Source organism: Syngnathoides biaculeatus, chromosome 11 (genome assembly GCF_019802595.1).
Source record: "Syngnathoides biaculeatus isolate LvHL_M chromosome 11, ASM1980259v1, whole genome shotgun sequence".
Taxonomy (NCBI): Eukaryota; Metazoa; Chordata; class Actinopteri; order Syngnathiformes; family Syngnathidae; genus Syngnathoides; species Syngnathoides biaculeatus.
Window position 1 is genome coordinate 1,435,871 of NC_084650.1, and position 24,898 is coordinate 1,460,768.

The 24,898-nt window shown below is 40.3% G+C and overlaps 1 protein-coding gene across 1 annotated transcript in view; it reads right to left on the minus strand.

The window, feature by feature from the left end:
• The window catches only part of pcdh11 (protocadherin 11), a 225,023-nt gene that overhangs the window by 90,669 nt on the left and 109,456 nt on the right, over positions 1-24,898 (minus strand). Inside the window, exons 5-6 of the mRNA XM_061835510.1 lie at positions 17,950-17,985; positions 523-721 (exon numbers count right to left, since the gene is read on the minus strand). Coding sequence (XP_061691494.1) covers positions 523-721; positions 17,950-17,985 — 235 coding nt within the window. The remainder of the gene's footprint in view (positions 1-522; positions 722-17,949; positions 17,986-24,898) is intronic.

The window sequence follows — 24,898 nt, forward strand, 5'->3', positions numbered from 1 at the left end:
CAATGGCCTGTTTTATGGAGAACATCAGTGGGCAACATGCTAAACAGTGACAGCTGTACTGTGAATTATTTGATTCATCTAGGAATGCTGCAGAAATGTAATGACACTGGCATAACTCCCCGCAAAATTGGGGAGTTTAGTGCTGCCTACTGGTATTAACTATGCCCAGACAAACAACTTTAAAGTGATCAAAGTAGTACAATAAAATGATCAGGACATATTCAAATAAATATTCCCTGATCATTCTCAGACAGTGATGAAATAATAAATGACTATAAGTTTTAATTAGAAATGTTCTATCATGAGCCCTGGTAACAAGAAAACATTTTCCTTATTTAAACCTTGGAATGAAAAGATAACTGTATCATCCTTAACTGCAAGGCGAATATAAAGGCCACTCAGACCCAAATCATCAATAGCCATTTAAATTGAGCAGTGACAGTTACACTGCTCTTTTTTCTAATGATAAAACCTACATTGCAAAAAGATCGCAAATTCCAAATAAGAAAATTAAGTACTCACTTGATTCGGGATCTGAGTTTCCATCTCCCTCCGTGCGACTGTTAGGTGATGTTTGCTCGTAGTACTCTTCATGGGGGAAGGTCAGCGGAAGAGCCTGGGAGGTACTGGCTGTGCTACTTGGTTCTGGATCACCCAGGCCACTGTCACTGCAGCTTTCCTGGGAACCATCTGGTAGATGGAAAGTCACTCGGCGCTGAGTCTGGGAACATTGTGGAAAACAGAAAGTGATTAATAAAAACTGGAAAAACTAATTTTTTTCCATAAAATCGTTTATAGAAGAGGAGTAAACAAAGACTGGATGTGAGTTTTCCTGTTTGAAATTATTCCTACACTTTTGAGTTTTATGAAATTCTCTCACTTATATCAAATTAATTAAATGAAAACTGGCATTCATTCAGCGAGACATAATCCATGAGGTTGTCAAGGTTCAAATCTCATAATGGAAGAAAATAAATTTCAATTATTTTTTTCTGTATTTATTTGATTCAAGCCCCTTGAAACCACCTTTGCATTTTCTGTATTAAGGAATTACAATTATACAAATTATATTTGCATAATCAATTTAAATAATACAAGAATGGACATTTCCATCATGGAAACATTAATATTATTATTAATATTATATACTGTAGAGTGGCACACTGGAGCAGCTGTAGAGCCTTGGCCTCAATTTTTGAGGACCAGGGTTCAGATGCCAGCCCCGCCTGTGTGGAATTTGCATGTTCTCCCCAAGCCTGCGTGAGTTTTCTCCAGGCACTCCCACATCCCAAAAATATGCATTAATTAGAGACTACTGAGGTCAAACGTTTCCTGTAGTTTTTCAGCAGGTTTGTACTCACTGCAGCAGGGATTTTGGCCCATTCCTGCACACAGATCTTCTCTAGATTAATCAGGTTTCTAGACTGTCGCTGAGAAACATGGAGTTTGAGCTCCCTAAAAAGATTTTCTTTTGGGTTTAGGTCTACAAACTGGCTAGGTCACTCCGGCTCCTTGATATGTTTCTTAAGGAGCCACTCTTTGTTTAAACTGGCTGTACTTTGGGTCATTGTCATGCTTAAAGACCCAGCCACGATCCATCTTCAATCCTCTGACTGAAAGAAAGAGGTTGTCCCCCAAAATCTTGCGTCACCCTCTCCTTGATACAGTGCTGTCCTGTCCTATGTGCAGAAAAACACCCCCAAAGAATGATGCTTCCACCCACATGTTTCACAGTAGAAATGATGTTTTTGGGATGGTTTTCTTCCTCCTCCAACATGGTGAGTGGAATGAAGAAAAAAAAAAGTTCTATTTTAGTCTTCTCTGACCACATACCTTTTTCCCATGGCTGGTCTGGATCATCCAAATGGTCGTGGGCAAACTTAAGACGAGTCTGGCTGGATGTGTGCTGATTTATGCAGAGGAACTTTCTATGCCATGCATAATGCTCTTTAGGTCATTAGCCAGCTCCACTTGTGTAGTTCTGGTAAGATTCCTCACCTTTCTTAGGATCATTGATACGCCACGAGTTGAAATATTGCTGGGAGCCCCAGTCCAAGGGAGATTGACAGTCATGTTTAGCTTCTTCCATTTTCTAATAATTGCTTCAACAGTTAATCTTTATTACACCAAGCAGCTTGGCAATTGTCCCGCAGCAGTTTCCAGACTTGTAATGGTCTACAATTTTGTTTCTTATCATGTCACCAGTTGGAGCCTAACTGATTTTGTGTGGTGGATAGGTGTCGAAACACAACCTGATCCACAAAATGCTCAACCACAAGCGTGGGGCTAACAAAATTAGCTACAGCAGCTGAAATAACTGTTTAACGTGTCACCATTCTTCTCACTAAATAGACCTTCAAAGATGCTATCAGCTTAAAAATTTCACATGTTGCGAACAACCCAGGTAATCCATCCACTCAAAGAAAGGAGAACAAATAAGCACACAAATATTAAGTTGCATGTAAAAATGTAAAATAAGAAAAAGTGTTGAAAACATGAAGCAAGATAGGTGCAATAAGGCAGGAAAAGCCAAGTCGCAACTAAAATTGATCAATAATGAAAAAGCAATCAAGTCCCTTCTCAGTGTAAATGAATATCAGCTGCCTCTGTCTTATAGAATAGTCTCATTACTTAAGTGTGAGTCAAGACACATATCATAATGGATAAAAGAAGATAGATGTCTCAAGACCATCACAAACTAATTGTTGTAAAACATTATAATGACATTGTTTACAGGCGCATATCTAAGCTTCTGAACATTCCAGTGAGCACGGTTGGGGCGATAATCCGCAACCAGAACGCCAATCTTATCACCATAAATTTGCTTTTGATCAGGTACTCCTCGCAGGATTTCTGCCAGAGTACTGGAAATAATAATCAGAACTGTTGTCCAAGTGGCAAGGACCACCTGTGGCGAGCTTCAAAAACACCAGGAATTCGCATGTACTGCCATCCCAAGAAAAACAGTGGTTAATGTACTGTACACTGCCGCCATGGCCTTTATCCACGTTCACCATGCAAAAGACCACGCTTAAAAAAAATAATTTCAGAACTACTTTAAAGTTTGCTGCACAACATTGTCATTTACCTTTCTGCAGTTTACTGGGAAAATATAGTCTTGACAGATGAGAGGAAAATGTAACTAATTTGATATAATAATGCACATCACATTTGGAAGAAAAATGGGACTCCACATCACTCAAAAAACAGCACATTAACAGTAAGGTTTGGAGGTAGAAACATGATAGTGTGGGTCTGCTTTTAAGAAAAGAGAATTGGTAAACCTCACACTTTGAATGGATGAATGGTCAGATTTACTGAGACATTCTTGACACAAATCTACTGCTATCTACAAGGATGATATAAACAACACAAGGGTGGACATTTCAGAAGGATAATGAACCAAAACACACTGCCAAGGCAACTTTCAATTAGTTTCAGAGAGAAAAAAATAAAGCTGCTTGAATGGTCCAGCCAATCACCTGACTTGAATCCAATTGAACATCTAAGGAATTACCTGAAAACTCAAATCCCCATAAAAGAAGCCCACAGCACCTTCAAGATTTGAAAACTTGCTTGGAGGAATGGGCCAAAACAACAACAGAGTAAAGCATGCAACTAGTTTCTCCATACTTAAGTTCTCTTGAAGCTGTCATTCCAAGCAAAATCTTTTGTACATAGTATTAAAAAATACCATTTGACACATTTAATGCTTTTTCATCTTGACATTTCACATTATTACACACATCTTAATTTCTGGTCTTATTTGTTCTATTTTCTTTGTATGTACAGCTTACTTGGGTTGTTGCCAAAATCTAGTGAAATTTCCAATATCATTTTTGCAAATATAACTAATGAGAAAAATAGTAACATATTAAATACCCATTCCAGCCACTGAACTTGATTATAAACGTAGATCTTGGCTCCAGTGACAAATACTGAAACAGAAAATCAGGGATTACAAAAACAAAACAAACGGCAGCGGTGACTTGTTATCTCGTCAGAAAGATGTCTCAGCATTGCGTAATTGTCTTTGACTCATTGCCTGAAAAAGACAATGATGAGGAGTTTAGCAGATTCCTAACCGGTAGCTGGCTAGCTTCTGTTGTGAACAGGTCTTGCAATTAGTAGATAAGTGGCTTTCGTTCTGCTAGACTCCTGGTTTGATGAGGGTAGACACCCTCACTCATTCTAGAAATGTAGATTACTGTCCAAGATTACCATGGTAGCACACAACAAACATTCTGCTCCACTAGCCATCAATATATTGCAGACTATTATGCTTTCTTTTGAGGTCACACAGTGTTTTAGGACCTTTCCCAGGTTTGTTTGGCTGACGACAAATAGATTTCTACAATATTAATCGCTCGCTGCACCCACAGCAACTCAGAACATAATATGTGGTAGCTCGAGACGATGCAAACTTATTAACATTACTTCTATAAATACTCTGGGGACAAATAGTGCGGATCAGGCCACTTAAATGAAATAAGTCTTATGAATATTAGATCACTTTTCTCAAAAGCATTCCGAATCAATGACCTTATGAAAGACCATAATCTTAATATGACTGGCCATTGCAAGTTTTTACCGTTTAATGAAACATCTCCCCCAGACTTTGTGAGCTCACCTTGCACATCCTATTAAGGGAGGAGACGCCACCCTCACTCTTGATCAATTCTGAACCTTAGTACTAGCCCCAATATCAACTTTAAAATATTCAAGGTTCTCTTCATGCTATTTACAACACTATTGTCGTTTTATCGTACAATGATCTACGGCCCCACCCTCCTCTCGCATTATAGGGTGAATTCTCATAATTTACTGTTGCAGCATTGGTCGACAGAGAATTTGTGTAACCATTATTGTAATCCAATTATGCACCAATTTGTACCAAGAAAACAGCATGCTGTACACATGCATAGAACATAATTTAGAGATGCTGGTCAGTCTTACAGATAGATGGGTGGGGAACAGGTGTATTTGGAAAACAAAGGGAAAAACAAAAAAAGCAAAGGTAGGGTTGCCTAAGTGCCTTGGTGATGGTGTTTGCCTTAGGTTTAGAGAAAACTTGCCCCTCAATTCCTTCCTGACTGGTTATTACATGTGTCCCACAGACATAAAGTGCTTCTGTCATTAGCACTCGTTGATGTGGCGAGGAAGGTTGAGTGCGTCTCCGTCACCTCATGATGAGAAGTGAGGTCCTTGGCTGTGCTCCAGTGTTTTTGACAAGTTGAACCAAGAGCAAGACAGCGCTTGCTTCTTAGTTTTAAAAAAATCCTCCTGGTTCTAAAACTAATATAAATAAGAGACTAACTAAATCCAGGGTGGCACGGTGGAGCGACTGGTTAGAGCATCTGCCTCACACTTCTGAGGACAGGGGTTAAAATCCAGGCCCGGCGGCTACATGGTCTTTGCATGTTCTCCCTGCGCTGCTGTGGGTTTTCTCCAGGCACCCCCACATCCCAAAGACATGCATTAATTGGAGGCTCTAAATTGTCTGTAGGTATGATTGTCAGTGCGAGTGGTTCTTTGTTTATGTCTCCCCTGTGATTAACTGGCAATCAGTTTATGGTGTACCTTGCCTCCTGCGCAAAGATAGCTCAGACAGGCTCCAGCACTCCTGCGACCCTCGTGATTATAAGCGGCTCAAAAAATGGATGGATGGATAGAGGAGTTTCTCAGCTTCTGCATTGTGTTACGCAAACACCCTGGTTAAAATATGCAAATGAGTGTTTTGATCTTGCGTGTTCGCTAAGAACACGTAATATTTGTGGTGTGCCATTTGTGTTATGTGAGGTAAAACATCCCATCTAATTCAATAGACAGATTTGTTATAAGACTTGGGAAGAAAACAATCATTAGTTTTTTGCAAAATTTACAATGGATATTTTAAAGTCATGTGAAAATTGTTGTCAACTCTCCTTGGTTTGCAATAATTCTCACATGCCAGTAGGCCTGTGTTCCATCAATATTTCCAGAGGGCAGCACCTTGCGTGCATGTCCATCAATCCATTTTCTTAGCCCCTTATCGTTACAAGAGTTGTGCTGGAGCTTATCCCAGCTGTCATCGGGCAGGAGACGGGGTAAACCCAGAACTGGTTGCCAGCCAATTGCAGGGGACACGGAGACAAACAATCACAATCACATGTATGGAAATTTAGAGTCTACAATTAATATTGCGTGTTTTTGGGATGTGGGAGGGAACCACAGTGCACGGAGAAAACCCACAGGGGCACGGGGAGAACATTCAAACTCCACACAGGCGGGACCTCAGAACTGTGAGGCCAATGCTTTACAGCTGCACCACCGTGCCTTGCTTGCTTGCTTTAATAAAATTGCTTTAATATTAAAGAAAATATATTCCTGTACTTGAGCCCCCCCCAAAACAAAAATATAACTCACAATCCAGGAGTAATACTTCAATCTGTGGCATGTCTGTCTAAACTGTCTAAAGTATATTTTAAAAAAAGTGTTTTCTCACGTTCACAATGTCACTAAGATTTTATCCATCTGCTAGTGACACATAGATCATAGTCCACACATTTGTTACATCTCACCTTAAGTTTTCTTTTATGATGCTTTCTGGTCTTTCCATGTCCAGTATTAAAAGCCTGCAGTTAGTCCTAAATGGTGCAGCCAGACTTGAGACAAGGCAAAGGAAGGTCCATCATATTATCCCCATTCTAACTTGGATTGACTCTAAAAAGTGTACTTAAAATGTCATTTTAAGGTCCTGTTACCCATTTGTAAAACACTACACAGCTAAGCAACCTCTTTTCTCACGGACTTAGTTGTACCAAAACCTACGCTTCTAAAATTCCCTGACTCTGAGAGACAGAAGGAAGTCCACATACTCTCGAACATTTTCTATTCAGGTTGTAGTACTATGGAATGGTCTATCCGCAAATATTAGAGCTAGTAGTTCACTAGAAATGTTTAAATCACGACTTAAGATATTTCTATGGTATGGCATTTTCAATAGTGAAAGTACATGAAGCGCCTTTTCACTGCCGCTTGTCATACTACTTGCACCCTCATCTCCAGTTTGGAGAACGGGCTCGTTGATGCTGACCAAGTCCGAGGTTGATATTGACCTAATCTGAGAGCAACTGAGTCAAGAACTGAGGTGGACCACTTCCCTAGCAAAGATAAATGCTCTAACCACTGGTCAAATAATATAATTTAAGTAAACGACATGTGTTTTTATCCCATGAACCCCTAAATTTAACTGGTATACTTCAAACACATTTTATTAACATATTTTCAACAAAATCATTCAAGATATTAGATTTTTCTTGCACATCACAAATTGTGTACCACCTCAGTGGAATGACTCATATAGCAACGGGAGCAAGAATAAACCTTGCTTTACTGCACCAAGTGTTGTTCCATGCCATTAAAATACTGAAAACGTTTCTGGCAAAAACCCGGGCATGGTAGGAGTTGGGTGAGGCCATGGAGAATGACTTCGGGACAGCTTCAAGGAAATTCTGCGTCTCAGGAGGGGGAAGCAGTTCACTGTCAACTGTGTAACGTGGGGACAGGGCGATGCTGACCTCAACTCGGGATTTTGTGAGTTGGTGGGGAGAAGACCTCCTCAATTCCACCAACACGCCTTCCCATGAGGAAGCCGAGTCTGGGTGCTCTGAGGCGGGCGCTTGTATCTCTGGGGTAGAGGTCACCGAGTTGGTTAAAAAGCTCCTTGGTGGCATGGCTCCGGGGGGTGGATGAGATTCACCCAGAGTTCCTAAAGGCTCTGGATGTTGTGGGGCTGTCCTAGTTGACACACCTCTGTAACAATGTGTGGACATCGGGGACAGTGCCTCTGGATTGGAAGACTGGGGTGGCGGTTCCCCTTTTCAGGAAGGGTGACTGGAGGGTGTGTTCCAACTATAGGAGGATCACACTCCTCAACCTCCCTGGTAAGGTCAACTCAGGGGTACTGGAGAGGAGGGTCCGTCGGGAAGTCGAGTCTCGGATTCAGGAAGAGCAATGTGGTTTTGGTCCTGGTCGTGGAACAGTGGACCAGCTCTACACCCTGCGCAGGATCCTCGAGGGTGTATGGGAGTTCGCCCAACCACTCTACATGTTTTTTGTGGACTTGGAGATGGCATTCGACTGTGTCCATCGGGGAGTCCTGTGGGGGGTTCTTCGGGAGTATGGGGTACCAAACTCCCTGATAGGAGCTGTTCGGTTCCTGTACGACCGCTGTCAGAGTTTGGTCCGCATTGCCGGCAATATGTCGGACTCGTTTCCAGTGAGAGTTGGACTCCGTCCGCTAAGGCTGCCCTTTGTCACCGATTTTGTTCCTAACTTTTATGGACAGGATTTCTATGTGCAGCTGAGGCATAGAGAGTGTCCAGTTTGGTGGCCTCAGCATTGTATCTCTGCTCTTTGCAGATGATGTGATTCTGTTGGGTTAATGAAGCCATGATCTCTAACTCTCACTGTAGCAGTTCACAGCCGAGTGTGAACTGGCTAGGATGAGAATCAGCACCTCCAAATCAGAGAACATGGTCCTCAGTCAGAAAAGGGTGGGTTGCCCTCTTAACGTCAGACATGAGATCCTTCTCCAAGAGGAGGAGTTCAAGTATCTTGGGGTCTTTTTTACGAGTGAGGGAAGAATGGAGCGGGAGATCGACAGACGGATTGGTGCAGCGTCTGCAGTGATGCGGACTTTGAATCAGTCCATTACGTTCCTACCCTCACCTTAGGGCATGAGCTGTGGGTCGTGCCCGAAGGAACAAGATCCTGGATGCAAGAGGCCGAAATGAGTTTCCTACGCAGGGTGTCCAGGCTCTCCCTTAGAGATAGGGTGAGAAGCTCGGTCATCTGGGAAGGGCTCAGTGTCGAGCCGCTACTTCTCCGCATTGAGAGGAGCCAGATGAGGTGGCTGGGGCATCTGATTTGGATGCCTCCTGGACACCTGCCTGGTGAGGTATTCCGGGCATGTCCCACCCAAAAGAGAGCCTGAGGACAACCCAGGACATGCTGGAGAGACTATGTCTCTCGGTCAGGTTGGGAACGCCTCGGCATCCCTCTGGAAGAGCTGGAAGAATCTGCTGGGGAAAGGGAAGTCAGGGTATCCCTGCTGAAGCAACTTCCCCTGCGACCTGACCCGGGAAAGCCGTAGATAATGGATGGATGGATGGATGGATGGATGGATGGATGGATGGCTCTGGTATTTTTATTGACCTCTAACTCGGAAAAATGTCTGCACTGCATCCCTTTACTTGGACTTTATCTTTGAAACGTGTAAAATGTGTGTAATTCTTTCAGAGAACAAGTCCGTTCACTGTTCTGTTCTCTTCACTGTTCACTCCAGCTGTAGTTTATTTCTATGCATTTTGGGGGTAAGTATTTGGTGTATGTCAAAGTAGAGAGTTACTATTCTGTATAAGCACTGGAAAGAGTCGATTTTTTTTAAGACAGATCCACTTTTTCATGAATAGTGGCAGTTTCCATTTTATGGATTATGGCCAGTTTTCAGAGATTTTTTTTACGCTCTTGACTCATACACCTTTTAACTGCTGGCATTCTATCAGCCATACTTCTGACAGAGTCACCATGTGTAACCTGTACATTTGTTTACAACCACCAAAGAGATGTGACTCATTGAAGTCTGAGGCCGGCTGTAAGCCATGGAGGATGGAGATTTTCTGAGAACACCGAATGTTATTCAAATTCATTTGAAAAATACAGCAGACTCTAAATGTGAAAATTCCCTTCTGCATATGATGTGTTATCAGAGGATGTGCGCAACACTGACGTGTGCACCAATCGATCCTAAATACAGTAAGTACTACACTTTGAAGGCATGTTTTTTTGTCCATCTATATGAAATAAAACCCCAAAAATAAATTGATCTGAATATTGTGCTTATAGCTGAACGCAAGTTAAGAACTTCACTCCTAAAAAAAGACAAAGACATAAGCAATGATATGGAGGAGTGTGACATGACAATTCCGCAATATTGCGCAATGACTTTTATTTTAAGCCAAGACAGGAGAGGTGTCATTTCATGGTATCTTAAATCATGTTAGTGTTTTCTCAAGAAAAAAAAAAAAATCCTTTATAACCAATCAAAGCATAAAGGCACAGCAGGTAATCTCAATTCCTGGTTTAATTTTTTACTTTCCGTGCTATGTATTTGTTACTTAGTTGAACAGAAAGAAAGAGACAGAGAGATCAAGAGTGATTCCATCCGACATCGAGGTAGCACTGGTGGAATCGACCATTGTCACATTCATTATGCTGCGGCATGAATTCCTGTCACACAATTCCCTGGGCAACATCATAATGCATCATGCCACTGTGGTGCAGGGACGTAAAGAACACCATAAAATTTAATTACAACCTTGGCTTTAGTTGTGGTGAATTTTAGTTATCCCATTATTCAACCTGGTAACTTTTTTTTTTTCCAATGGCTAGCTTGATTTTCTTTATTGCTACAGCAACAAACTTTTATTGGAAGTGTTGATTTAAACATAATTACGACACATTCCTTGCATCTTCCTCCTCCTGTTGGGGGCATCTTTGGGAAACATATCTTTTCTCAGTCAATATGGTTGCACGTATAACCAAGCTACTTGTTCAACCAAACTATTGTTCTTTGATAGGACTGAATGAGGGAAAAGAGGGATGGATTAAAGAAGGAAGTGTCATGGGTGAAGGATAACATCCCAAAAGTGAAGTGCACAATAAATACATTTCAGAAACAGTGGAGGGGATTCCAACCCTCAAATACAAACAAGCGGGTTTCAGTTGTGTTTCATTCAAACATGAATTTAATTATTCTGTGGAGTCATCGAAATTCAGTGGTAGCTACCTGCAGGGTGTAAAGCAGAACAAGGTACCTGCAATAATAGAACAGACACTGAATGAGATATTACAGTAAATAGTGCTCGCATCGGGCAGAATCTATCCACAAAATTGACACTTTTCAGGAAACCAAGAAAACCATGTTTGTCGAGAGATTGATATTGCATTGTCAAAGAGAAGAAGCCATTTTCCACATTCATGATTGCCAAATAATTTGTAAAAATGACTTATAAAGTAAAGTGTTGATTTGTAAAAAAAAATACGACAACCAATTTTGGACATTGTTTGTTTTCAAAAAATAGCCTTGATGACAGTAGCGTAAATGTAGTTCATGTGTGAGCAGGTAAAAATTTCACCAGTGGGAAAGGATCCCTGCCCATTCCACTATGACCACTCGAAGCATTTTTGGTGCAGAGTGACTTTCTCGGTGGAACGGTGGAGAGACGGGTTAGAGAATGTACCTCGCAGCTCTGAGAAACAGGATTCAAATCCCAGCCCCACTTGTGTAGGGGGTTACACTTTAACAGAGAACATGTTTTTTAAAATGTTTATTCTGTATGAAATAAATCCAATAAAACCTCTCAAATCTGAATAAGGGTGTTAATGACTGAATGCAGATCAGCGTTCCCCAACCTTTTTTTAACACCATGGAACAGATTCGTGTAGACATAAACAAATAAAAACAAAGCCAATAAATCGATTCAAATCAATTAAATTGAATATAGAACTCACCATTACACATTTATGATTCATGTAATTGTTAGTGGGAGGCCTGCACATATCTCTTCACCAATGCATATCACAACTAAAACATTGTAATCACAGACTAACGGTGCATCTTTGATCAAATAATATATATTTTTTAAGCTATGTGTGCAGCTACACACAGTGGTTGGGGTGGTCTGCTCAAGATTATTGAATTTATAAACACTTGTCTTGGGATGATCAGTCAGGCTGGTGAGCTGAGCCTACATGCAAAGTTGGGTGCCAGTAAATGTTGTTTACAACATAGAAAATAAACAGAAAAGAAAAAGAAAAACTTCATGATGGTAGAAGTTCAATTGATAGTGATAGCTTTCTGTAAGATAACTTTACAATGTTATTATGACACGAATTGAAACGGTATCCAAACTTGAAGTGCAATATGATTTTTCATCTGTCCAATGTGTTTGACTTACTACAGCCTTTGAAGCACAAAAGAGCAAAAGTGCTTTAGTCAATGGAAGAATCTGCACAGGCAGAAATGTGTGCAACTGGGCACCTTTTCACTTTTACACACATGAAAGGATATTAGCTAATAGTGTAGTTATACCTAATGTGACTGTACAGCACCATAATATTAGGGGTCAAGCTCGATCGAGCTATATAGTCACCAATTAACTGTTTTTGCTCCTCTTTGAAAGCTAACCAAAATATGCACTGCAGTGATTTGTAATGAAAATGAAAAATGGCTTCCAACATGTGGGGTTCCCTCAAACACTACCCACTCTCACTCGGGCTTTCAGGCTTTCAGACCCAGGAGACAAATAGTGACAACACCTTGTTGGCTAAATCGTATAGCTGTGCATGCCATGTATCCCGAGGCTTTCAAGGCGTCTAAATATCGTGTCGTTCACAAAAAGCTTTGACAGGTGTTTCTCAAATGAGTTGAGCGTGTATGCAGACAGAGAGGCCAGGTTCCGTCTCAAGAAAGAGCCCACTTATGGTGGCTTGGCAGCGCTACAAAAAAAGCATTCTTCCTCTCCACATGATTCTAATTATTGGAAACATATTTCAGCAATGGCTTCCAGAATCTATTACAATAAACAGCTGCCCATGACAATTAAGCTATAATCATTTCGCATAAAGACGTTTCTTCAATTATGAACTCTTGCTCCTTCAAGCCTATTTAAACTGGTCCATGTGATAAAATGCAATGTAATTCATGACAGAATATCAATTAATATGCAATTACATTAATGGTTCTTTTAGACAAATAGTTTTGTTTTGCTCAAGAGGTGAATAACATGTCAACGCCTGTCATTTGGTATTTAAAAGAAAAAAAAAAAAAACATTCACAGAGAAGTCAAGGTGAGTGTTTTACTAAGCACTATCACGTATTTAAAGAAACTGCCAGAAATCCATAAAGCAAAGACAAGCTGTGGTAAGAGATATCAAGACCAAACAAAGCCTGTTCAGCCAGATAAAACAGCGCCTTGAGAAGTATGTACACAGAGATAAACTGAACAGGAGCGTGTGTGTGCCAAGTTCTGCCAACCAATCGAAAACATTCCCTCTGGTAAACCACTCGGATGAAAAGCAGATGGGGCTGGATTGGTGGGATACCAGATTAGAGGTCCGTCATACTTAGGTACAGCCCAAGTAGTATCCGCTTGCGTCTTTTAGCAGGGCGCAAACTCGATATTCTTGTTAAATATACTTCTAGTTGTATACAACACTTAATCTATTACTTTTCACGATTAAAGATAAAAGGGCATGTTTAGGTGTTATTCAAAGAGAAAACATCAAACATGGGCATCTGTACGCCGAGTAGGGTGATTTATCTTCGGTGCAGAAAGAAACCCACATCACAACGACAGCAAGATTTTTTTTCCAAAAGCCGGAAAGCCTCCTGACTCACTTGACCAATGAAAACATCTTTACAGATTTTCTCTAAAAGCCTTTTCTTTTCACTTTTCAAGAGGCGTTTGGTGATATGTTGCTGTGTGTGTGAAATGGACATTTTAGCAAGAACACACAAAGAGGAGGTGATGCTGGCGAGTAGGTCCAGACATTAGTGGGAGATGGTTTGACAAATCAGATGAATTATTTATCAATTTAGCAGAGTCATGATTTATCATGCGCTCCTCTGAGGAACTGTAAAAGCATTTTGAGTTAGTCATAGTAAGATATATAGAAATCTTCAGTAAATACCATCTAAATAAAATAAATATTTTATAGTGTACTTTGTTGAGAAAGGGTTTCCACAAGTTTAGCATCATCATTTTTTGTATTAGCGACCCACATGTGGATAAGCGGCTCAGATAATGGCTGGATCGATGAATGTACTGCTTGGTCATTGCGACATTTTTAAAATTCTGACAAAACATGTTTTATTTTATTAACTCCTGGTTTAGTATTATGTATGTATTACATATGTGGTTGTGTGTGTGCACGTGCGCGCCAATGCACACGTGTTTTGTAAAGGCATAATCTGTATGTGTGCATGTGTGTGCATATTTTTTGAGCAGTAAAATGTGCCTTCTCTGGTCAATCGAATACCCCTCCATCATAGGTTCTTGGCACCACGTATGACATTGGCAAATAATCTTCTTTTCTTCTACTTTTCCTTTCGGCTTGTCCCGTTAGGGGTCGCCACAGTGTGTCATCTTTTTCCATCTTAACCTATCTTCTGCATCTTCCTCTTTAACCCCAACTGCCCTCATGTCTTCCCTCACCACATCCATAAACCTTGTATTTGGTCTTCCTCTCGCTCTTTGGCCTCACCACTGTTTTGTAAACTTTGCCCTTCATCCTAGCAGAGACTCTTCAGTCACATAACACACCAGACACCTTCCACCAGCTGTTCCAATCTGCTTGGACCCATTTCTTCACTTCCTTACCACACTCACCATTGCTCTGGATTGTTGACCCTAAATATTTAGAGTCCTCCACCCTCGCTATCTCTTCTCCCTGTAGCCTCACTCTTCCCCCTCCCCCTCTCTCATTCACACACATATATTCTGTATTACTTCGGCTAATCTTCATTCCTCTCCTTTCCAGTGCGTGTCTCCATCTTTCTAATTGTTCCTCTCGATGCTCCCTGCTTTCACTGCATATCACAATATCATCTGCGAACAACATGGCCCAAGGGGATTCCAGTCTAACCTCATCTGTCAGCCTATCCATTACCACTGCAAACAGGAAGGGGCTCAGAGCTGATCCCTGATGCAGTCCCACCTCCACCTTAAATTCCTCTGTCACACCTAAGGCACACATCACCATTGTTCTGCTGCCATCATACATGTCCTGTACTATTTTAACATACTTCTCTGCAACACCAGACTTACGCATGCAGTACCACAGTTCCTCTCTTGTTACTCTGTCATAGGCTTTCTCTAGATCCACAAAGACACAATGTAGCTCCTTCTGACCTTCTCTGTAGTTTTCCACGAGCATCCTCAAGGCAAATAATGCATCTGTGGTACTCTTTCTCGGCATGAAACCATACTGTTGCTCGCAGATACTTACTTCTGTCCTAAGTCTAGCCTCCACTACTCTTTCCCATAACTTCATTGTATGGCTCAACTTTATTCCTCTATAATTCCCACAGCTCTGAACATCCTCTTTGTTCTTAAAAAATGGGAACTAGAACACTTTTCCTCCATTCTTCAGGCATCTTTTTGCCCGCTAGTATTCTGTTGAATAAGGTGGTCAAAAACTCCACAGCCATCCCTCCCAATTGCTTCCATACCTCCACCGGTATGTCATTAGGACCAACTGCCTTTCCATTTTTCATCCTTTGTAGTGCCTTTCTGACTTCCCCCTTACTAATCATTGCCATTTCCTGGTCCTTCACACTTGCCTCTTCAACTCTTCCTTCTCTCTCATTTTCTTCATTCCTCAACTTCTCAAAGTATTCTTTCCATCTATTTCGCACTCTACTGGCACCAGTCAACGCATTTCCATCTCTATCCTAAATCCCCCTTACCAGCTGCACATCCTTCCCATCACTATCCCTCTGTCTGACCAACCTGTAGAGATCCTTTTCGCCTTCTTTCGTGTCAAACCTGGTGTACATGTCTTCATATGCCCCTTATTTAGCCTTTGCCACCTCTACCTTTGCCCTACGTCGCATCTCGATGTACTCCTTTCACCTCTCCTCAGTCCTCTCAGTATCCCACTTCTTCTTCGCTAATCTTTCCTTGTATGACTCCCTGTATTTTGGGGTTCCACCACCAAGTCTCCTTCTCCCCTTTCCTACCAGATGACACACCAAGTACTCTCCTGCCTGTCTCTCTGATCACCTTGGCTGTCGTCGTCCAGTTTTCCGGGAGCTTCGGTTGTCCATCGAGAGCCTGTCTCACCTCTTTCCGGAAGGCCGCACAACATTCTTCCTTTCTCAGCTTCCACCACATGGTTCTCTGCTCTACCTTTGTCTTCTTAATCTTCCTACCCACCACCAGAATCATCCTACATACTACCATCCTATGCTGTCGAGCTACACTCTCCCCTACCAGTACTTTACAGTCAGTAACCTCCTTCAGATTACATTGTCTGCACAAAATATAATCTACCTGCGTGGTTCTACCTCCGCTTTTGTAGTTCACTCTATGTTCCTGCCTCTTCTAGAAAAAAGTGTTCACTACTGCCATTTCCATCCTTTTTCCAAAGTCCGCCACCATCTGTCCCTCAAAGCTCTTTTGTGGATGTTGTACTTACCCATCACTTCTTCATCACCCTTGTTTCCTTCGCCAACATGTCCATTGAAATCTGCACCAAACACAACTCTCTTTCTCTCTGTCTGGGATGCTCAGAACTACCTCATCTAGTTCCTTCCAGAATTTCTCTTTCAACTCAAGGTCACATCCTACCTGTGGAGCATAGCCGCTAACCACATTATACATAACACCCTCAATTTCAAATTTTAGTCTCATCACTCGATCTGATACTCTTTTCCCCTCCAAGATATTCTTAGCCAGCTCTTTCTTTAAAATAACCCCTACTCCATTTCTCTTCCCATCTACTCCGTGGTAGAATCATTTAAACCCTGCTCCTAAACTTCTTGCCTTACTACCTTTCCACCTGCTCTCCTAGATGCACAGAATATCAACCTTTCTCCTAATCATCATGTCAACCAACTCCTGAGCTTTTCCTGTCATAGTCCCAACATTCAAAGTCCCTACACTTAGTTGTAGGCTGTGTGTATTCCTCTTTTTCTTCTAACGATGGATCTGGTTTCCTCCTCTTCTTTTTCTTTCAGTAGCTGAATTTCCACCGACGCCCTGCAGGTTAGCAGTGCCGGGGGCGGGCCACGACCGATCCGGTATGGGATTCTTTAGATGAAGGCTTATATTTGTTTGGCACAGTTTTTACGCCGGATGCCCTTCCTGATGCAACCCTCTGCATTTATCCCGGCTTGGGACCGTCCTAAAGATTGCACTGGTTTGTGCTCCCATAATAATAAATATCTTCTCTAATATAACATCAATTACATTTTTCTCCGCCCTGCAATTTATTATCCCACTGTATATGCAAGGCCATTACGACAACAATAGCAACAACATAGGAAAAGATTTAAAAATACCACCGTGAAATGTAAATATATACCATTTAATTTGGTGATCACTGAATTTTGATTGACAGTCGTAGGAGGTAATTATTGCATTGTACATGGAAGTTTTATTTTGAAATATTTGCTTGAAAAAATTAAGAAAACAATGATATTTTAATTACACTAACAAAAGGATTTTGTTATTAGTTCCAAACTGGATCACAATGATATGGGAAACCTTGTGGCAACCTCCAAAATTGTGAGAAATGTAATGCAAGGTGGATGCTGGGAGAGAGCAGTAGAATAACTACAATTTCACCAAAAAAAAAGAACCTTGTATGTCTGCAGATGATGAAAATGTCAACATTGCAAGAAGTTGTTGAACCAGGGACAGAACCATTGAAACCGCTACCACAACTCATGTTTTTCAATCATTTTGAATGTGTTCCATTTCCAATCAGGGTGTTTAAATTTTGTAATTTCACAACTTTGAAAACATTTCTTTTACCATTGAAAAGTCAGCAAGTGAAAAGACATCACCTTTTCTCTGTGTGACAAGTTTGTCACAGTTCTTTTTAAAACGGCTCTCTTTCAAAATAGTCACAGAAACTGACTTGGAGATCTATTTGAAGCAAAAGCGAAAGTCTGTTTTGGCGCACTTTATTTGTATTACAGCTTGATTGTTGCATTTCAAGTTAATGTGAAGATTAACAGAAGCTGCAAAGCCTCTAAAATCAGGCTGTATACCACCCATTAAATGAGGTTGTATACCACATTTCACGATAGATAGTATCATGCTAAAGTCATTTTTATATGTAGTGGGGCACACGCAAGGACGACCACAGCAAGGAGCATATGAGCGCATGACTTACATTCACAGATGTTATCTTCCCAAGTTGACAGGCCTCCTGCAAGGACAGAAGAAGAGTCACTTTAGATCAGTGTCTCACCATGTCTGACAGAGAATTTACAATTTAAATTAATATCCAGAGCCAACAAAGGAACCTGTGTCAGGAACTTTTCAGACTCCCTAAAGCCACCTAGTTTAACAATTGACAACCTCATAGATTTATGGAGGCGTCTTTGTTTTTAGTAGAAATTGTGGTTTAGAATGTATGTAGATTTTTCATTCTGGGTGAAAAGCACATTTTGTGAGCCTTGAAAAGTACCTTGCAGAGTACTCACTGAAAGGAGATAGAAGGCGGGGCAAAAACCAATGTCCTGGCAGAAGCCATACATGTGACACTTTGATAAAAATATTTTCTCTACATGTCAAGGAAGAAAGTGATCGCAATATCAAACGAAGCATCCAAAATGAACAATACACTGAGACAAGCTTCTAAATTGGGAACAAAAGACACCCACTAGCTCGCAGGAGAAAAAAAAAAGCAACATTTCCCAGAAGACTAAGATAACTCACAGAGAGATAAGTGTTTAAATTTTTAATCACCATTTTTGTTGTCTTTGTACTGTGTATAATAATCAGAGCACATGACTTGATTTGTAAAGAAAATGGAAATTGAGTGAGCAAGATCCACTGAGACAAGAAGAGCAGGACTGATGGGGTGGAACGGTACAACAATGATGAGGAAATAAGTTTATGTCAAGAGATTGTCCTGTCATCATTGCTCACCAAGGGATGCTTGCTCTGTTTTAATTAATTTAATTTCAATTTGATGGAAAAAACATTTGTTTTCTATCTATCTATCTATCTATCTATCTATCTATCTATCTATCTATCTATCTATCTATCTATCTATCTACTATCTATCTATCTATCTATCTATCTATCTATCTATCTATCTATCTATCTATCTATCTATCTATCTATCTATCTATCTATCCAGCTTTTATCACTTGAGGCAGCTGTCCAAACTCAAACCAGTCTTCCCAAAGCACCATATGTACAGATTGGACTGGAGACATTCCAAACTAAGTACCCATCACCCACACACACACACACACACACACACACCACACACACACACACACACACACACACACCACAGCTAATTCATCTGTTACAATGAGGTGTTGTCTCAATGGAGGAAAAAAAGTATCTACTTCACAGATAAGCAACTTTATTTCTCCTCATCTGTTTACAGTGGGGGTAGCGCAGTGAAGCAAGAGGTTGGAGCATTGGCCTCACAGTTCTGAGGACCGGCGTTCAAGTCTCAGCCGGCCCCGCCGATGTGCCTTTTGCATGTTCTCCCCGTGCCTGCGTGGGTTTTCTCCGGACCCACTGGCATTAATTGGAGACTCTAAATTGCCCCTCAAGTGTGATTGTGAGTGTGACTCTTGTCTGTGTCCATGTGGCCTGCGATTGGCTGGCAACCAATCCAGGGTGTACCCCAACTCCTGCCTGATGACAGCTGGGTTAAGTTCCAGCACCCTCACGATCCTTGTGAGGATAAGTGGCTCAGAAAATTGATGGATGTATACCATGGGATGTATGTACTCAAGACTAGATTGAAAATATCTCTGGAATAGTTCCATCTTTTTTTTGTCCATTTTTTTTTTTTTTTAACTTGAGCCAAAATCTATTTTCACTGTGAGGAGTGCAGCAAGGGCACTATGATCTGGTCCTGCCTACAACTGCCTGTTGTAGTGTTTTGAAATCAGAAGAAAAAAATAACAATATAAGGAGGCGATCATATCCTACGCCTGATCCCTTTTGATGAGATGGGGCAGTTCATCGTTTTCCACTCTTGAGTAGGTAGTCTTATAATAATATCCATCCGACCATTTTTTAGGTGCTTATCCTCATGAGGGCCATGGTAGTGGTGGACCCTATCCCAGCTGTCAACCGCCAGGAGGCAGGGCACAATGAGAAAAAAAGATGCACTCACAATCACACTTAGGGGCAATTGAGAGTGTCCAATTATTGTTGCATGTTTTTGGGATGTTGGAGGAAACCGGAATTCCCGGAGAAAACCCACGCAGGCACGGGGAGAACATGCAAACTCCACACAGGCAAGTCTGGGATCGAACTGTGAACCCAATGCTTTCCAGCTGATCCACGGTGCCACACTTATAATAATATATAATATAAAATACTGAATGACAAAATAAGAAAATACTGTGCATCTACAGTGACAGAAATAATAGCATTTACTTTTACCTGAAATAGGGTAAATTTGAAAAAAAATGTTATATGGACTATAGGGAAATCCTAATAATACTACCAGTACTTCTGTTATTTCTGTTCTGTTATATGGTGCACTGCGTCTAGCTGAAGCTCAGGGAGAGCGAACCTTTATGATTGCTGCTCCAAAATTATGAAATTAAATGTCTTTGAACAGTTATCATTAATTTTCCATCCACGCATCCATTCTCAAACCACTTAATTAGAATTGCAGGGTGCTGGAGCCTATCCCAGGCGACTTCAGGCGATAGACGGACTAGACTCTGAACTGGTCACCAGTAAGTCACAGGACACATATAAACAAAGAAAACCATTCACACCATCACTAAGTGGGAATTGAACCCACGCTGCCTGCACCAAAGTCAGCCAAGTGTACCACTCCACTATCAGTGACATCATTATTTATCTATTTTCCTGTATTGCTATTGATTTTATTGCTTCTTTTATGACAGATGTCTTAATTTTATTTCACTGCCCACCTTTCTGTTTTGTGTCAACCTCGCAGTTTATAGTTTGATGTTTTTAGCACTATGTACAGCAATTTGTTACACTGTGCCTGCTTTTAAAGTGCCTTACAGAAAAGAAAAATTATTGGATTGGATCTTTCTTAACACTCCAAGTACAGAGTTTATGAAAGTAGTGAAGTACATAACCTTTATTCTAGAATTAATTATTAAAAGAGTGTCTTGTCTCAGCCATATGACAACGAATCAAGACAACATATCGCTTGCATATTGTAACAAAGATTGCAAATGCATATTTTACCTGTGCAACATTTGTCTTTGTGTTGAATAAAAACTCTACATAAATAAACCCTATAATAACTTTCCTATGGCCTGGTGTTTTTCTTATATCTCAGTGTTGAAGGATTTAGGGAAGGTTTTTCCATGTCAAATCAATGTATTGATTTTAAAATCTAATATGTAGCAACTGATTTTCATCACTCTTCTACCCTTCATTTTGTGCTTTGAATGGAGGCTCTTTTCACTCGAGAAAAGACGACACTGATCAGGATAAAATTGGTGGGGATAATAAGTAATCGCTCAAATTTGGATTGATTTGATCCACTCTCGAGTGAGACAAGAAGAGCAGAACAAAAGAGAAATAAGTTTCCCCTTCCCACAGCCACTAAAACTCTCACTTTCTGCTCACTTTGTAAGCCAGTGTAACATTTTATTTGACATCCTTGTAAGGCAATAAAATTTGCATTCCCAAGATATGTAGTTTCAGTCTAAATCTATGTTCTAACCCTGTGGCCCATGTCTCATTCTGTACTCATCATTGTTCGAAATGCACTGAGCAATCACACAACTTGATGAGCATAATTAAAGTTATGTATGTCATTGCAATGGCGTATGGGTTCACATTTGCATTTCTGAGCTTGCTAACATTTGTCAGGTACTTTTTCTTGACAAGTGGCTCATTTGCATCCACCAACCAGTCATTTTAATTCAAGAATTATTTAAGGCAATAGGCAGTTGCTTCTTCTCTGAACAATGTTTTATTCAACATCTCGTGACACACGCTCATGTTGGAGACCACACCATCCAATTAAATATATGAATATGTACACAAGAGACATGAGAAGGTGACCTCAACATTCAAAATCATAGTTGGAAGTATGAAAGTACTATATATGTATTACGTAATACGTTTGACTGCTCAACACCAGGGGTGACTGGTGCCCTTTATTCTTTTGTACTGGGTACTGACCTTCTATGTGTGCATGCCTTTGAGACAAACAGTTTCAAAGTTGAATATAGTTCGGCTTCCAATAAGTGCTTTTGTTGGAGAAGCACATCAAAGTAGAGTGGATGTCTTCGGCAGCAAAGCCACTCCAGCTTTGATCACTCCAGGCACTCTGATCATTAAAATATTTTATAAATAATTGATTAATCCACCAGACCTCATTGTGCTCGTCTTCTGTAGCTCAATTTTTTTCAGTTATGGATAAGGTGAAGCAGGCAAGGCTGAGGTTACCCTACTATCATTAAGTTTATATTTAAATATTTAACACACACACACACTCCACAAACATTCCATTAGGTACTCGGACCTGTAATGAGATCCAGTAGATGAGCTGCATGCATATTTTTGCCTTCTTAAGGATAATACGATTACAATCACTTGATAAACTTCCGTCCCTCTGGAACACATTTTTGTAAAGGTTTTTAGTTATATATGTAGCCAACGCATATGCTATTGGATCTCTGTGTTAATCAGCAAGTTCATATTGTTAATTTGGCAGTTTGGTTGAAAAGTGGTGGGGCTTACGGCCATGTTACCCTGAGAACACCCGATCTTATCAGATCTAGGAAACTGTGCGAGTTTGGCCTTGTTAATACTTGGATGGGAGACGGCCTGGCAATACCAGGTGCTGTACGTTAAAATGCAGAGGGGTTGCATCAGGAAGGGCATCCAATGTAAAACTGTGCCAAACAAATATGCGTTCATCTGAGGTGACGCTGCGGCGAGCCCTAATGGGACAAGCTGAAAGGAAAAGAAGAAAAGGAGTTGGTGAAGTGGTACCTCAATAAGTGAAATCACAATCATCTGCGACTCATAATTATTATTAACTGAATGTCTATTGTTCTTTGTTGTAGGAGTCAGGGAGGGTTAAGAGTTACATGCAACGACCTCTTTGCTCTGGTCGGGACCTGAGATGCAGTTATTTAATGTTCTTTTTGTGGAGCCCAGTCAGAAAACCATTACAATAGTCAAGTATACGTGAGATAAAAGCATGGATGAGGTTTTTTTTTTTTTTCTGACAGTATTCAACCTCACACCATTTAGCACTTTGATAAGAGCAGATTTTGGACAGTGATGAGTTCAGAAACCTGTTTGAAATTTGTTGAAAAGTCCATTTAAATTCAAGAAATTGCTGAGTTGATTAAATATAACTCTTTGAATAATCTTGGCTATAAAAGGGAGATTCAAGATGGGTCTATAGGATGCTAACATGGAAGCGTCCAGCACTCTGCTTTTTAGAAGAGGCTTAGCAGCAGAAACTACTTTAAGAGCTTTTTGAAACTCGGCAGACTGAAGTGAACAATTGATTATTTGCTGCAAGTCACCTTGCACTGACTTAAAAAACTTGAAAAAGTCAGATGGTATTGGGTCAAAACAGCTCATTGATGGTTTCAATTGCTGAAGCGTTTTTTCAACTGTTTTTTGGTCAACTGTATTAAATTATGACATGTTAGTAGTGTTTTCCCTGAGTGGCTTCAGATGTAGTATCATTTTTCTGAATTCATGAGATACAAGTATTGGAGCTATCTGGTTTTGGTCGAGAGGCGGGGCTGGCTGGAGGGGGCTGTTGTGAGCTTGTCAACCACAGCAAACAGAATGTAAGCATTGTTGAAGTTCTTACTGATAATTAAAGAAAGGTTTTGCTGTATGTGTGTTTCTTTCGGCTTGTCCCTTTCGGGGTCATATAGCCCTGACTAACTCTTGGTTTAACATACATAGCCTTTGTTTGGAGCAATCACAGTACTTTCCGAGTTGAGTTTTTCTCCACTTACGTTCTGTTTTCCTACACTTTGATTTAGAAGTTTCACCATCATTGTGCTCCTTCAAGTTGTTTTTGGTTGAGTCAAGATGGTTTTAGTTTTAACAGGAGCAACAGCATTTATTTACATTTAAAAATTTCCAGGTAAAGTTGTCCAAATGTTCATTGGCTGTCTCAGCATTTACAGATTGTGGCACAGCTACAGTTTCCATAAACTAAGTAGCAGTACTGTCATTTATGTGCATTTTAGACAATAGACAGATATTGTCTGAGAAGACTAAGATCATATTCCGTTTATTTATTTTTTTTTTTGCTTATTTATTTATTTATATACATATATTTATTATTATTATTATTATTATTAAATGCACCAAAGAAAAGGAACTTCAGATGTTCGGGTGTTTTAAGAGGAGCGATCTGGTTATTTTCTTGTTGAAGGACATAACCTGCAGCTGACAAAAAAGTATTCAGACACAGAGCAGCACATGTCACTCAAAAAAACCTTTGTAATGCTGAGATTTCATTGCATCCACAAAGATTTTTCAGAGTACTCTGTGCCGGATGTCACAAGCAGCCCCATTAGAACAAACAGTAGATAATGTAAATATAGTAGATGACGTGACTATCTAAAAGCACCATCAAATTCTCATCGACATTTTGTACATTTGTTCCATTGTACAAATTACCTTTTGGTATATTCCACTCTTGTTGGCAAATTATTAAAGTGACCACTTAGAGATTTTCATGCTTTAACTGAAGGATACCAGCAATTTCTTGTCTCTATAATATCCAATGATCACTTAGTGTGTGTTAAAAGTTCTAAACAAATTTTAAAATATATATACAGTATGCGAAACAAATTATGCAGGAATGTATCTTTGTCAGAAAAAAATTTAAGATTATGATGTGAAAACTTGTAAATACCCAAGCCTTCCTCCTGGAGTCAAACACTAATAGGTCACACTGCTCTCAGATTCCCACAAAGCAGTTTATTTCATTGTGTAAATAACTTTGAAGGTGTCAAAAAGCACAAGAAAGCATATTCAAATATTTGTTGGAACTGCCAAACCATGCCTTTTAATACTTCACTTCTGTTCTAATTCTGCTTCCTTTGCTAGGATTGCTGTAGAGTGCTACGTTTATGTTTTACCGGTCCCACTACAAAATG